Here is a 16,620-nt window from a genome sequence, read left to right on the forward strand (position 1 = left end):
GTGTGTGTGTGTGTGTGTGTGTGTGTGTTGTACAGTCTCTACCCTCTCGCTCTCTCCCCCCTCAGGTGTCCAAGGTGTGTCTGGGGGCTCGGTGTGGGTCTCCTTTCCCCCTCCCCTTCCTCTCTCCTATTTCCATTGGCTGGGTGTATCTGCGTTTAGTCTTCCTGCGTCTCTTCCCTGAGCACCAGACCCTCTCACAGTACTCCTCCACCTTCTGGGAGTCCCCATAGCCTATCAGCTGGAGAAACTCCTTGTACCACAGCTGTGAGGCAGGGCCTGGTCCTGGGGCTGGCAGCCTGGATGTAGTACCTGGGCCTGGGGCTGGCAGCCTGGAAGTAGGACCTGGGCCTGGCAGCCTGGAGGTAGGGCCTGGAGCTAGGGCTGGGGCTAGGGATAACCCTGGCAGGGCTCCTTGTAGCCTGGAACTGGGGTCAGAGTTGGAACCAGGGTGGGGGCCTGGAGAGGTATCTATAGGGAGGTGACAGGTTGCTTTTGTCTCCCCCTCTCCTTCCCCCTCCTCCCCTGTCCTGTGTATCAGGGCCCCAACCTTCTGCCCTCCCAACACGTGTAGCGTGACCCTCAGTAGGGTGTGGACATAGCCATGTTCCACCGTCTGACACACGTACACACCAGCATCCCCGCTCCGAACACGCAGGAACAGCAGCCCGTGGGTTGTCATAACTACACGCTCATCACCTCCGACCTGGAGGTAGGGAGAGAAGGGTAAGGTTAAAAAGAGGTGGGAAAGCAGGGAATAGGGGAGGAAAGTGATGTTTGTGTGTGTCTCACCTCCTCTCTGTCTGGGTCTCTCTGTATGTACCACATGACTCTGGCCTGTAGAGAACGAGGGGTACACTCTAGTAGAGTACTGTTACTCTCTACCCCATACACCTGCCTCTCCACTGCACCCTGGTACTGCTCCCCTACATAGACATCAGGAGACATTAGATGTGAGATATAAAAAAAGAGGACAACATAGTAATTTAACTTACAGTGATCTCTTTTATCTTCTTGCCTGTCACACAAAGCTTCTCTACACACACACACTTCTCTATCATCCACAGGTACATTTTTTTATGGACCTGAGCTTCAAAATTATAAGCTGCATGAAACATACCTCATAGGAGTTAAATCTCAGATGGGACAGCTTCACTCACACAGACACATGAAATGTCAGGACTTTTTGGAGTGTAGAAATGTTTGACCATTAAAGTATTCCTATATTCCTTAACCCCCAACCCTAAACCTAACCCTAAACCTAACCCTAACCTTAACCTAAACCTAACCCTAACCCTAACCTAAACCTAACCCTAACCCAAACCTAAACCTAACCATAACCTTAACCTAAACCTAACCCTAACCTTAACCCCAAATACCCTAACCCTAAACCTAACCTTAACCCTAGTCGTAACCCCAAAACACTAAGTCTAACCCTTATGCTTAAAATAGCATTTGAACAAATTCAGGACCTCAACAACAATTGTTTTCCTACCTTTTTGGGACTTTCAGGTGAAATGTTAGGACTTTGGGGTCCTGATAATGTAGGAAAACAAACACACACACAGACTGACCATCAATCTGTAGCCCGTTGCACAGCTGTACAGCGTTGCCATGGCGAACATCCTGTCTCCTGAATCGTCTACTGAGAGAGGGGTAAGGGAGGAGGGTGTTAGATTGGCATTTGAGAGAGTGAGATAAGGACAGAGAGGAATTAGGGAGGATAGAGGTGCTGGATGAGGTGCTAATGAGTGATATGTGATCCTTCTGCACCTCTGTGTGCTTGTGCACATGTGCATGAGTCTGTGTCTGTGTGTGACTGTACATGCCTGTGTGCCTTGTGTGTTTGTGTCTCACCTCTTGGTGTAAACCCCAGCAGGGTAGTATCGTGAGCAGGTGATTCCATCCCAGGCGCAATAAGGGTCCCTCGCTAGGCAACAGTCGGCACACTCAGACCCGTACAGGTCACACTGATGGAGCCTCACCTGAGCCACACCAACCTCAGAACCCACATAGAGCTGTTGCTATGGAAACAACAAAACAGGGACAGAAATGAATGGAGGTACACATTGGAGTATATATCAAGCACAGGAGGATGGTGGCACCTTAATTGGGGAGACAGGGCTTGTGGTAATGACTGGAGCGGAGTCAGTGGAATGGTATCAAATTCATCAAACACATGGTTTCCAGGTGTTTGATGTCATTCCATGTGGTCCGTTCCAGCCATTAACATGAGCCGTTCTGCCCTCAGCAGCCTCCTGTGATATCAAGAACATAAAATGCATTACATTCCCCACATTCAGATGTCAATACACTGTGATCTTGTGGTTAGATGAAGGTACTACAGTTTTAAACAACCGCACAACATTTTCTTTTTATTAATGAAACATTTTAAGACAATACATAGTTTTCATACCCGTTTAGCTGATATGAGGATCTCAGTTATTGGAAAAGGGACCTAAAGAAGTAAAATATATATATTTTTGAACTTCCACAATTAAATCAAATTGTTGAGTGCCAATCTTCTTTATGTGTGCAATGACTATTGTTTGCCACATGGTGGCGAGGACTAACAAAAGTACCTTGAACACCTGCAGTTCCTCCAGTAGAACTTCCTCTATGGTGTCTGTGTCTTTGTTGTAGATGGTGATAACCTTCAACACAACAGAGTCGTCTACGGGAGAGAGTATTATCTGATGTAAATGTAACCCTTTCACCAATACAACCACCCATTCAGAGAGGAAATCCAAATGGAAGAGTCAAAGGCTTTGTTTTGGGATGTCATTGCCTCTCCATCTTGTCTCTGTAGATTGCGATTGCAATGCACATTTTTGGAGTTCAAAATATTTTAAGCAAAATGTCATGAAAGGCAGATTGAGTGACTTTAATAATTTGAATGCTTTGAACACTGGGCATACAGTGAGTGATACCGTATGCCCAGTGGACGGAGCACTAACCCTGAAGATACAGAACACAGCACTGGACAATTTCAGGATTTGTACCTGTTCCTATATACAGAACATGATAGTGTCCATCCTGGGCCTGGACACGGTCCACAGCAATCTGAGTTAGTCTCCTCCCCCCTGGCTCTGTCTGCAGTAGAACTGGTCTGCGGTGGAGGGGGAGGACCGGGCTAAACATGACGGGGTGGGAACGCACGAATCGCAGAACCTCATCAGGGAACTCCTTAGAACCTGAGAACCCACCACCATTTACCTCGCTGGCACACTGGAAAGAGAGAGGAAGGGAAAGAGATGGAGAGGGAGAAGGGATAAAGAGACAGAGACAGAGAGAGAGAGAGAGAGAGAGAGAGAGAGAGAGAGAGAGAGAGAGAGAGATAGAGAGTGATGGGGATAGCATTACACTGTCATAGACTACAATGATTCACTTGCGTACCGGACACCCCTCCTGCCCCGCAAGGCTCAAACAAGCTCTGAGAGCCAATGCGCCTGTCTGACATAGTTGTCTATTTTTCTTTATATACTGTGTACAGTACCAGTCAAAAGTTTGGACACACCTGCTCATTCAAGGATTTTCTTTACTTTTACTGTTTTCTACATAGTAAAATAACAGTGAAGACATCAAAACTATGAAATAACACATTTGAGTGGTACTGTATATACAGTGCATTTGGAAAGTATTCAGACCACTTGACTTTTTCCATATTTTGTTACGTTACAGCCTTATTCTGAAATTGATTACATTTATTTTTTTTCCTCAACAATCTACAAACAATACCCCATAATGACAAAGGAAAAACAGGTTTTTAAAAATGTTTGCAAATGTATAAAAATTTAAACAGAAATATCTTAGTTACATAAGTATTCAGACCCTTTGATATGAGACTCGAAATTGAGTTCAGGTGCATCCTGTTTCCATTGATCATCCTAGAGATGTTTCTACAACTTGATTGGAGTCCACCTGTGGTAAATTCAATTGATTGGACATGATTTGGAAAGGCACACACCTGTCTATATAAGATTCCATCGTTGACAGTTCATGTCAGAGCAAAAACCAAGCCATGAGGTCGAAGGAATTGTCCGTAGAGCTCCGAAGATAGGATTGTGTTGAGACACAGATCTGGGTAAGGGTACCAAAACATTTCTGCAGCATTGAAGGTCTCCAAGAACACAGTGTTCTCCATCATTCTTAAATGGAAGAAGTTTGGAACCACCAAGACTCTTCTTAGAGTTGGCCGCTTGGCCAAACTGAGCAAGGAGAAGAGCCTTGGTCAGGGAGGTGATCAAGACCCCGATGGTTACTCTGACAGAGCTACATAGTTCCTTTGTGGAGATAGGAGAACCTTCCAAGAGGACAACCATCACTGCAGCAGTCCACCAATCAGGCCTTTATGGTAAAGTGGCCAGACAGAAGCCACACCTCAGTAAAAGGCTATTGACAGCCTGCTTGGAGTTTGCCAAAAACTCTCAGACCATGAGAAACAAGACTTTCTGGTCTGATGAAATCAAGATTGGGCCTGAATGCCAAGCGTCATGTCTGGAGGAGACCTGGTACCATCCCTACGGTGAAGCATGGTGGTGGCCGCAACATGCTGTGGGGATGTTTTTCAGTGGCAGGGACTTAGAGACTAGTCAGGATCGAGGGAAAGATGATCGAACCAAAGTGCAGAGAGCGATCCTTGATGAAAACCTGCTCCAGAACGCTCAGGACCTCAGACTGGGGTGAAGGTATATCTTCCAACAGGACAATGACCCTAGGCACACAGCCAAGACAACGCAGAAGTGGCTTCGGGACAAGTCTCTGAATGTCCTTGAGTGGCCTAGCCAGAGCCCGGACTTGAACCCAATCGAACATCTCTGGAGAGGCCTGAAAATAGCTGTGCAGCGACGCTCCCCATACAACCTGAGAGAGCTTAAGAGGATCTGCAGAGAAGAATGAGAGAAACTCACCAAATACAGGTGTGTCAGGCTTGTAGTGTCATACCCAAGAAGATTCAAAACTGTAATAGCTGCCAAAGGTGCTTGAACAAAGTAATGAGTAAAGGGTCTGAATACTTATGTAATGTAATATTTCAGTTTTTTATTTGTAATACATTCTGCTTCTGTCACGGTTGTTGAAGAGAGGAGCAGACCAAAGTGCAGCGTGTGTGTCGTTCCACATTTTATTTACTCTGTGAAACTATGCAATACACAAATAAACTGAAATGACAAAACAACAAACCGTGACACAGAGGTGAAACATACACTGACTCAAAATTAATCTCCCACAAACCCAGGTGGAAAAAAACCCTACTTAAGTATGAGCTCCAATTAGAGACAACAAGGACCAGCTGCCTCTAATTGGAGATCATCCCAAACAAACCAACATAGAAATACAAAAACTAGAACCTAACAACATAGACCTAGAAAACATAGAATAAACCTCCGTCACACCCTGACCTATTCTACCATAGAAAATAACAGCTTACCATGGTCAGGACGTGACAGCTTCGTCATTATGGGGTATTGTGTGTAGATTAATGAGAGAAAAAAACTATTTAATAAATTGTACTTTTTTTTGCTGGAATGTAACAAAATGTGGAAAAAGTCAAGGGGTCTTAATACTTTCCGAATGCAATGTATATAAATAATGCTGTCAGTAGCCCTCCAAAAAGTAATTTATAAAATGGTTTAATTTCCATGTGTACATGGAAGCTAAGTATTTGTTTCTTGTGCTTCAAGAATGTGACTGATGAAAGTGCCCCAGGGCTTGAAAAATAAATAATTGAACCTATTGAAAGTATAAGGGGATATTGGTGAACAAATGCCGTGGTCAAGGCGCCAGTGCAATGAGTGGAGCTAACTCAGGTGTTCAAAAGTGCGTCTCAATTTTAGTTTAGAAAACGATCTCACTGCGGTTACAGGGATGGTTAAAAACAGCTTGATTGCCGTAGCAACATCGGGGAAATTGTGCAGAAGCGGGTGGTGCTTCAAAATACAGCAGTTCTGCAACATCTTTAACTGAGCTTCTCGCATTCTCCTTTGTTGCCGGCCTCAACACGTTACAGAAAGAGATTAAGTGTCCAGGTAGGTCTGGGACAGGTCGTCTGGATACTGGACAGCCAATAACTTGGCAGATGCAAACAGATGATCATCTTTAGCGACCAACTGTTCTTGAGGGCTCAAACAAAAAAAGCGGTTTGCGATTTTGTTCATACTGGTGAACTGGCCTTTGAGTTGTGTGGTTGCAAAATCAACAGTCCCTTATCTCTGGTACATCTTGGCATGCAACATTCAAGATACGTTTAAATTATGTGAAGCACAATGGGCATATAATGCACAATGTCTCAGGAAAGACGGTTTGGGTTGTCAATACTCAATATAGAAAACTGTTGGGCCGGCAACCTGGACCTACAGGCCGCTGTGAAAACATTTGCACACAAAAATGCAAGGCAACGCAGTCGCATATTGCAGCTCCTATAGGCCTCTACATATAAAAAAAGAGATTAGCATTAATAATACAATCTTAGAAAAGGGTTCCAAAAAGGTTATTCAGCTGTCCCCATAGGAGAACCCTTTTTGATTCCATGTAGAACCCTCTTGGGTTCCATGTAGAACCGTCTGCAAAAAGGGTTTGTTTACACCATTTTCTATCCAAGCTGGGAGAGAGCGTGAGGACGGCTCACGTCATTCAGATTCAGGTAGGCTATACAGGAGTGTGGTATATTTTTAAGAAATACGTTGGTTGCTGATTAGTATGCTGTTGTCTCTAACATTCTTTTTACAATCTGCAATGTTTGAATTTCCAACTTTAATTACTGAACCAGTAATTACATTGTTGCCACCAGCCAACAGTCTAAATGGACGCCCTGCGACATCATGTGTTGGGGGGTCCAGAGAAATTGCGTTATGCCAGTGCAATGATTGCTTCTAAAGCTGTGTTACTGTATAAAAATATAATATAGCATGCTTGTATTGGACTCAGGCCTAGATTGTCCTCTTCCCTGATGTTACCTGCAGAGATAGCTACAGTAGCTCTGACATTCACAGGAAAGGTTCTACAACAACTTGTAACACTATGTATCTGCAAAGGGCAGCTGCCAACGACAGGGGAGTGCTGGGAATGTAACATTTTGCTGCTTAAATATCACCTTGTTCAAAAATATTGTTGAAATTGTATGGTTTGGATATATGGAGTTTGCTGTAATGGAGGTGCATCTCTTAAGCAAATTCCACCATGCAGTGCTTGGACCCTTATTCATCAGGTTTGGAGAGGCAATCTGGTATATTGATAAGTCAGTAGATGTTGTAGCTGTGGGGGTGGCTGTTGGAACAGGACTCACAGATCCGGGTCGTGGGTAGGGGACCCGGCCTTCATAGGGGGTCCAGTGGTGCTCTGGTCTCTCCCGGTGGGCAAACTGGCCATTGAACGCTGCTCGCACATCATCCATGTGGTACACACACACCGCATAGCCCTGGAACACAGCACTATGGAGGGGAGAGAAATGTGTTTTGATATATTCATTTCAATATACCAGTAAATGGTATGAAAATTAAAACATGACTCAGCTGACCTTGTAGTGCTGAAGAGGCCAAAAATCTCTGGATTCTTCTCATCCTTGTTCTTCAACACAAACACATCCTCTGAAATGTGACAATTAATAACACATTTATTTATTTGGAATACATGCATAACAATAAGCTAATGAGGCGTGATTTCGCCTGACATAGTAAATGTTTTCACTCGTCAGGACACTGTTGTTCAGAGGAGCTAGCAAACATCACAGCTAACACAAGCACTTCAAACTGAAGCTGGAAAGACTGCAAACTAGCAGCAATTTGTTTCGTTTCACATTTTTTCAATTTACATTTCTTTGTATATATGCCTAAAAAGTATGCCTGCTGATTCATTATTTCAACTGGCTGAGAAACGCTTCCTGCTTTTCTGTCTCATCCTGACTCCTGACATGTTCATTACTATGGGACAGCTGAAGATCTAATTTTAATATTGAAACAATGTTGCAAATGTTGGAGAGAAAGACAGCAAGGTTTACGCAAATCTCCTCCATTGAAAACTAAATGTTAGTCTAAAAGTAATGTGAGATCATTTCTAGATGCTTTTTATAGTGGAGATCAAGTTAATAAATTGCCTGGATGGGCTGATGAGACAGTGGATTGTGCAGTCAGATGGAACAGAGTAAATAGGCATTTTAACGTCATAGATTTAGCCGGTGGTAACTTGTGGAATAGACACCTGCTGAAATGCGGTTTTGGCAAATCAGTATTCAGGATTAGACCCACCCACTGTATAAACGTTGCTATGGAGTTGCTACTGTAAAAGAGTTTATAGCTACTGGCTACCTGCTGTTAGCTAATAAACCTAACTAATAAATGAAAAAATTGACAATAAAAAAATGACAAAGGACAGGACAAAGGACAGTAAAACAAGTAACTAAACTTACACAAGCAAGAGAAAAGAATTCAGACAGAAAACAAGAAAGGTAGGCTTTGTTTATGTTCTAAAACTCCTAGGTACAACTAGCCAAGTGCAAACCAGCTGTAACATCTACTGTATCCAGCTGTAAACAACTAAGATGGATACATTTACAAGCCCCAAGCTCAGCAACCTTGCTATCAAATATGCAGAAGGTATCGCCAGTGAAGCAGGGAAGAAAAAATATAAAGCAAAGGTTTTAAAAACCCAGAGACCCTAGAGCAGACTTTATGCAACAAAAAGACAAAGAAATCCATGTGGATCTTCTATTTTTCACTGAACGTCCAAATGCTTGGCATGCAGCCCTCAGCAAAGCAAACAAACATCTTCACATGTCTGGAAACAAGACCATGAGACAGTTGTATGTGGACACAACCCCAAAACTGAATTCATATTAATATATATAATAATGGAACAGTAATGATCCAAGGCTCAGATGCCAGTCTAGAGCTGTTTGAAGAAGAGTTCGACAGGATGTATCCTTTAGTGGATGATGTACTAAAAACTGACATGTCTCCACTAACAATGCCTGCAACACCCAAAACTTGGAGTTAAAAAATAGGAGGCCTACAGTACATCACCCCCTCCCTTACCTGTAGCAGCCGTGTGCACCCCAAAAACTTTACCTACCCTGACCTGCCAACCTCCCAGCAGTCTGACCACGTTCAGCTGAACACACCTCCAGAGGACAAGGGACAGGATCCGGTTCAACCCAGGAGACCGCCCCAAAACTGCAGTTCTGATAGACTCTAATGGCAAGTATCTGGAAGATAAGAGACTATTCCCAAGTCACCAGACAGCTAAATGATGATGTCCCACTACTGACAGTGCACAATAACTGCTCTATCAAGCCAAGCTGGAAAGTCTTGACAACCTTACATTACATACTGGGACAAATGACCTGCGCACAAAAGGAGAAAGAGTGGCAGAGAAAGCACACACCATGTTCCCAAGGACAAACATGATTATATCCACCCTTCTACCAAGGAAAGATCTCTCCTGGCAAATGATCCATAATGTCAACCAAACAATCACCATGGACTGTGCCTCACTAACAAATGTCAGCATCTCTCACCACCCCAACCTGACATGTAAGAACTTGTACGACCATGTACGACCATGTACACCTGGTCCATGAGGGATTCAGAATATTTGCCAAGGACCTGAAGGATGCCACGTTAGGCAGAGTTCCACAATCATACCAGCTGAGAAACAGTCATACCAGCCACCTCCCCGCTATCTAAGAAGAGAGATGAGGCCAATTTAATCTCAGATGAAAAAGACACAGACATCTCTTGCCACTACTAACATATCCAACACAAAGGTGTTGAAGCACTTTTGGCAGGGATTACAGCCTCAAGTCTTCTTGGGTATGACGCTACAGAAATACCTTACTTACATAAGTATTCAGACCCTTTGCTATGATACTTGAAATTGAGCTCAGGTGCATCCTGTTTCCATTGATCATCCTTGAGATGTTTCTACAACTTGATTGGGGTCTACCTGTGGTAAATTCAATTTATTGGACATGATTTGGAAAGGCACACAACTGTCTATATAAGGTCGCAAAGTTAACAGTGCATGTCAGCGCAAAAACCAAGCCATTATGGACAAAGGAATTGTTCGAAGAGATCCGAGACAGGATTGTGTTGAGCCACAGATCTGGGGAAGGCTATCAAAAAATGTCTGCAAAATTAAATTGTAGAAGTTTGGAACCACCAAGACTCTTCCTAGAGCTGGCCGCTTGGCCAAACTGAGCAATCGGGGGAGAAGGGCCTTGGTAAGGTATGTCATGACTGTCCTGATCAGGTCAGGTTACAGGAGACCACAAACCTACAGATTATCTCTCAACCCCCAACAGAGGAGAGATCTAGGGGTATGAGGATGTGGGGTTTTATGACCCCTCACGCCCATGATAAATCTTAGGACAGAGAGAAATTCCTTTGTCCTCACTATGGAGAACTGGCCTCAGAACATTAAACATGCAATAAAGGGACTTTGGAACAATGGTTTCCGTCAGCCACAATGGTGGTCATGACGAGAGATGGAATATGAAAATGTATGTAATTTTTGTATTGTTATTAAAGGTTAAGAGATGACGTTATTACGAAAACATTGTACCGTTAAGAGTTTTCCAAGTATATGCCTGATGTTTATTCATTGTACGTTGTGTGGAAAGTATCCAAATCAAAGAGAATGTTTTGGTAAGGATGAAATGTGAAGTTAGTGTCTAAAATTGACCAGAAGGTATAAGACATGGGACTGAATAATTAACATATCAGACTAAAGTGACCCCAGGCTGCAGCCACGGTCTGAATGGTCAACGAACCCCAAAACGCAACACAAAGTTTGAAGACAAAGAAATATTTTTCTACCCAAGCTACGGATGAGTAGCTGTGTCTAAGCGGGTGATTTCAAGCCGAACCACCTAGCCTCCACTCTTCATCGAATCGTGGTATCTACGCTGTCTCATTCCTACGCTGTGAGCTCTGAGCTACAGAGCTATCTGTCCTCAGAAGCCCCCTTTCAAAGCAAGGACGAGGAATCAGACCACTAAGCCAAAAGGGACACTGACATCGTGAGGACAACTAGAGAGTTGCGTCGGAGCAGTGCATCCTTGAGAAGCCTAAACGAGCCACGCGGGACGCCCCTCTGAGATCTCCAACACGTAATTACATCATTATATTCTGACTCATAAGAGCGGCAGTTCGGGGCAAGGCTAGGTTTAAATAAGCATAGCTGACAAATGAACCCAAATGTATATTTCTCTCGTGTACTTTCTTTGTTTCTCTCTCTTTTAAATCCCCATTTTGGGTAACACGCGCCATAGTGTGTTGACCCGTTATACTAAGTTCTAATCAATAGCCTAGACTGTGTTTTGTGTATGTGTATCTTTTATCATCATTTTAGCTTGCTAGTAAATAAATAATCAACTAAGATTGGTGTGGTAAACTCATTGGTGTAGCCCGGGTTCGTGCAGATTCACGGATTATGCGACGTTCAGAAATGAGACAAGAGGAGATTGATTCATTTAGCGACTGTTGTAAAATCGATATTCTGATATTCTTTGAGTTAATTTGGGAAATAGAAACTCAATAAAACTAATTTTCCCATGGTGCCCCAGGTGAATGAGTTAATAATTGCTTGATTCATTGCTTGATTCATTTAATCACGCTATTATAAACAGTTAATCATTCGATGAGCAACAGTCGTCACATTAACTAATACAACGTCATGACAGGTAGGAGACCAAAATGGCTTAAGGACAACAAAGTCAAGGTATTGGAGTGGCCATCACCCTGACCTCAATCCTATAGAAAATGTGTGGGCAGAACCGAAAAAGCGTGCGCGAGCAAGGAGGCCTACAAACCTGACGCAGTTACACCAGCTCTGTCAGGAGGAATGGGCCAAAATTCACCCAACTTATTGTGGGAAGCGTTTGACCCAAGTCAAAGGGGGAGGAAGGGAGAGAGAGTTTTAGGGTTCCATCAAGTAGAAGTACTATAGCTGTATCCCCTGCCTTCACACACACACACACACACACACACACACACACACACACACACACACACACACACACACACACACACACACACACACACACACACACACACACACACACACACACACACACACACACACATCTGTACCTAGCTCGTCAAAGTGTGTGTCGATGCCGTTGGGTCCAGCCACAGAGCAGATGAGACGAGTCTTTAGGAAGGAGCTCCAACGATTCACCAACATCCTCTGACCTCCCTGATCATTCTGAAGGGAGAGGATGGAAAAAGGGAGAGGGAAGGGAATAGGTTAGAATGGGAGGGAGTTGATGACAGTATACAGTACCTCCAGAAAGTACTCACACCCCTTGACTTTTTCCACATTTGCTAAAACAGCCTGGATGTAAAATTTATCAAATTTAGATTTTTTTTGTCACTGGTCTACACACAATATCACATAATGTCAAAGGGGAATTATGTTTTTAAAAATGTCAACAAAAACAAACTGAAATGTCTTGAATCAATAGGTATTCAACCCCTTTGTTATGGCAAGCCTAAATAAGTTTAGCAGTACACATTTGCTTAACAAGTCACATAATAACTTGCATGGTTTGTGCTTAACATGACTCCACACATACAAATATCTGTAAGTTCCCTCAGTCGAGCAGTGAATTTCAAACACAGATTCAAACACACAGACCAGAGAGGTTTTCCAATGCCTCGTCTGGAAGGGCACCTATTGGTAGATGAAAAAATATATATATATCTCTTTGAGCATGGTGAAGTTATTAATTACACTTTGGATGGTGTATCAATACACCCAGTCACTACAAAGATACAGGCGTCCTTCCTAACTCATTAGATGAAGAGGAAGGAAACCGCTCAGGGATTTCACCATGAGGCCAATGGTGTCTTTAAAACAGTTACAGTTTAATGGCTGCAATAGGAGAACTGAGGATGGATCAACAACATTGTAGTTACTCCACAATACTAACCTAATTGACAGAGTGAAAAAAGGAAGCCTCTACAGAAATAAAATATTCCAAAACATGCATCTTGTTTGCAACAAGACACTAAAGTAATACTACAAAGGGTCACATTGCCTTCAGAAAGTATTCAGACCCCTTGACTTTTTCCACATATTGTCACTTTACAGCCTTATTCTAAAATTGATTAAATAAAAAATCTACACACAACATCTACACACACAAAAATATATACACACAATACCCCATAATGACAAAGTGAAAACAGGTTTTTAGAATTTTATGCAAATGTATTAAAAATAAAAAACAGTAATACCTTATTTACATAAGTATTCAGACCCTTTGCTGTGTGACTCGAAATTGACCTCAGGTGCATCCTGTTTCCATTGATCATCCTTGAGTTGTTTCTACAACTTGATTGGAGTCCACCTTGATTGGACATGATTTGGAAAGGCACACACCTGTCTATATAAGGTCCCACAGTTGTCAGTGCATGTCAGAACAAAAACCAAGCAATGAGGTCAAAGGAATTGTCCGTAGAGCTCAGAGACGGGATTGTGTCGAGGCACAGATCTGGGGAAGGGTACCAAAACATTTCTGAAGCATTGAATGTCCACAAGAACACAGTGGCCTTCATCATTCTTAAATGGAAGAAGTTTGGAACCCCCAAGATTCTTCCTAGAGCTGGTTGCCTGGCCAAACTGAGCAATCGGGGGAGAAGGGCCTTGGTCAGGGAGATGACCAAGAACCCGATGTTCACTCTGACAGAGCTCCAGAGTTCCTCTGTGGAGATGGGAGAACCTTCCAGTAGGATAACCATCTCTGCACCACTCCACCAATCAGGCCTTTACGGAGTGTCCAGACGGAAGTCACTCCTCAGTAAAAGGTACATGACAGCCCGCTTGGAGTTTGACAAAAGGCACCTAAAGACTCTCAGACCATGAGAAACAAGATTTTCTGGTGTGATGAAACCAAGATTGGCCTGAATGCCAAGCGTCACATCTGGAGGAAACCTGGCACCATCCCTAAGGTGAAGGATGGTGGTGGCAGCATCATGCTGTGGGGATGTTTTTCAGCAGCAGGGCAAGTTCAAACAGCCAAGACAATGCAGGAGTGGCTTTGGGTTAAGTCTCTGAATGTCCTTGAGTGGCCCAGCCAGAGCCTGGACTTGAACCCGATCGAACATCTCTGGAGAGACCTGAAAAGTGTTGCGCAGCAACGCTCCCCATCTAACCTGACAGAGTTTGAGAGGATCTGCATAGAAGAATGGAAGAAACTCTCCAATTACAGTTGTGCCAAGCTTGTAGCGTCATACCCAAGAAGACTTGAGGCTGTAATCGCTGCCAAAGGTGCTTCAACAAAGTACATAGTATGTGAATGTGATAATTAATTTATTTTTTATTTTTTATAAGTTAGCAAAAATGTCAAAAAATTAGATTTTTCTCTGTCATTATGGTGTATTTTGTGTTATTAATCAATTTTAGAATAACAAAATGTGGAAAATGTCAAGGGGTCTGAATACTTTCCGAAGGCACAGTATGTTTGGAACAAATCCAATACAACATATTACTGAGTACCACTCTCCATATTTTCAAGCATGGCATCGTGTTATCGGTATGCTTGTAATCATTAAGGACTGGAGAGTTTTTCAGGATAAAAAAGAAACGGAATGGAGCTATTCACAGGCAAAATCTTAAAGGAAAACCTGGTTCAGTCTGCTTTCCACCAGACACTGGGAGATGAATTCACCTTTCAGCAAGACAATAACCTAAATCATAAGGCCAAATCTACGCTGTAGTTACTTCCAAAGAAGACATTAAATGTTTGTGAGTGGCTGAGGTACAGTTTTCACTTAAATCTGCTTTAAAATCTATGGTGGCAGCGTAGCCAAGTGGTTAGAGTGTTGGACAAGTAACCACAAGGTTGAAAGATCAAATCCCTGAGCTGACAAGGTACAGATCTGTTGTTCTGCCCCTGAACAAGGCAGTAAACCCACTGTTCCTAGGCCATCATTGAAAATTAGAATTTCTTCTTAACTGACTTGCCTAGTTAAATAAAGGTAAAATAAAAATGGTTGTCTAGTAATTATCAACAACCAATTTCACAGAGCATGAAGAACTTTGAAAAGATTCTAACATGCATTGACTCATGGGTGTGAATACTTATGTATTTAATTTTCTATAAATTTGCAAGCATTTCTAAAAACAGGTTTCCACTTTTCATTATGCGGTATTGTGTATGGTATTGTGTATGATTTTTTTTAAATACATTTTTTATTCAGGCTGTAACACAACAAAATGTGGAATAAGTGAAGGGGTATGAATCCTTTCTGAAGGCTCTGTATATGGGGATATTCTGGCATGCAGGATAAAGCAAAGCGTTAGTTCCGTTCTCACCGCACAGACCCGTCCCACCCTGCTGTAAACAGCCTTGCTAACCCCCTCTGCATCCGTCCCTCTCTCCGTGAAGAAGAAGTAGACCTTGTCATCATCCGTGTCATCGTTATCAGGAATCACCACCGACCCAATAAACTTAGGCTCTGGAGGAAAGATGACAGTTTCAGAAAGAGAAGTTGACAGTGACCATGTAATGTAATTAACCTTTCCGATACAAAGTTCATTGTGCTGTCCTGGAAATGTCACGCAATCTACTTTTATTTAACTTTATTTAGGCTAGAAAGCATATACAACTGAGAGTACAAAACATCAAGAACACCTGCTCTTTCCATGACATAGACTGACCAGGTTTATCCAGGTGAATGCAGTGTAGATGAAGGGGAGGAGACAGGTTAAAGAAGGATTTTGAAGCCTTGAGCCAAACGAGACATGGATTGTGTATGTGTCAGTGGAGGCTGCTGAGGGGAGGACAGCTCATAACAGATAATGGAATGGTATCAAACACGTTCCAGCCATTACACTCCATTCCAGCCAGGTAAGTGTGCCATTAAGAGGGTGAACTCAATATCAGGAAGGTGTTCCTAAAGTTTGGAACACTCAGAGTATACTGTATAGTTTGTGAAAAAGGTACTGTTGGTATTATTACTGTAAATACATGTTTAATCCTCCATTGTTAAGACAATGGAAAGGTCAAATTCTTTATTATCTAAATGTTGAAAGTTAGTGGGCAACGGAGAGAAACAAAATGGTGCAGTTTGAGGCCATGTGGAAGAGAGTGGTGCGGGCGCTGGAGATGGGGGTGTGAGCATGTGGGTCTGGGAAGGTGTGATGTCGTTTATGCTTGTGTTACATTGTCGTTTGTATGTGTAAGTTCTGTATTGTTTAAAAAAATGAAATAATATTGTTAAAAAAAATGAAATACATGTTTAAGTATTCATTGTATCCATTTGGGAAAATTAAAACAGTGTTAAAAGTTTTAAAAAGCACTTACTTTAAGAGAACTTGTGTCAACATAAGCAAATAGGAAATTCCCCATTCACAGAGATTCAATAGGGACTACACCATCATTTCTGCTGTTAATTAAGAGAGAATTCTGCTCACACAATTGTTATTTGTGAAATAAGGTAAGCTATGACTTTACTGTGTTTTTGATGAACCCCCAGACTGAAATGTTAAAGGTAGGCATATGATATGTAGAATTCGCTCCGACATTACCTGGTTGCAAAAATTCTAAAATGTTCACCTAATTTCAGTTTAGAAGTGTAGAGAATCATTGTACAATCTAAACTGATGGGAAAATATTTTCAATTA

General features: G+C 42.5%; 1 protein-coding gene across 3 annotated transcripts in view; it reads right to left on the reverse strand.

The window, feature by feature from the left end:
* The window catches only part of LOC115196710 (semaphorin-3E), a 50,086-nt gene that overhangs the window by 1,254 nt on the left and 32,212 nt on the right, over positions 1-16,620 (reverse strand). Inside the window, exons 7-17 of one of the 3 annotated variants that reach the window (XM_029757555.1) lie at positions 15,310-15,452; positions 12,081-12,195; positions 7,511-7,580; positions 7,280-7,424; positions 3,000-3,225; positions 2,580-2,671; positions 2,414-2,455; positions 1,855-2,021; positions 1,572-1,639; positions 790-923; positions 1-703 (exon numbers count right to left, since the gene is read on the reverse strand). The exon at positions 1-703 is cut by the window's left edge and continues 1,254 nt beyond it. In XM_029757555.1, coding sequence (XP_029613415.1) covers positions 62-703; positions 790-923; positions 1,572-1,639; positions 1,855-2,021; positions 2,414-2,455; positions 2,580-2,671; positions 3,000-3,225; positions 7,280-7,424; positions 7,511-7,580; positions 12,081-12,195; positions 15,310-15,452 — 1,844 coding nt within the window. In that variant the 3' untranslated portion in view covers positions 1-61. Of the gene's footprint in view, positions 704-789; positions 924-1,571; positions 1,643-1,854; positions 2,022-2,413; positions 2,456-2,579; positions 2,672-2,999; positions 3,226-7,279; positions 7,425-7,510; positions 7,581-12,080; positions 12,196-15,309; positions 15,453-16,620 lie in introns of all 3 variants that reach the window. The other 2 variants (XM_029757554.1, XM_029757553.1) reach the window with 2 other exon arrangements.

Source organism: Salmo trutta, chromosome 7 (assembly GCF_901001165.1).
Source record: "Salmo trutta chromosome 7, fSalTru1.1, whole genome shotgun sequence".
Classification (NCBI taxonomy): Eukaryota; Metazoa; Chordata; class Actinopteri; order Salmoniformes; family Salmonidae; genus Salmo; species Salmo trutta.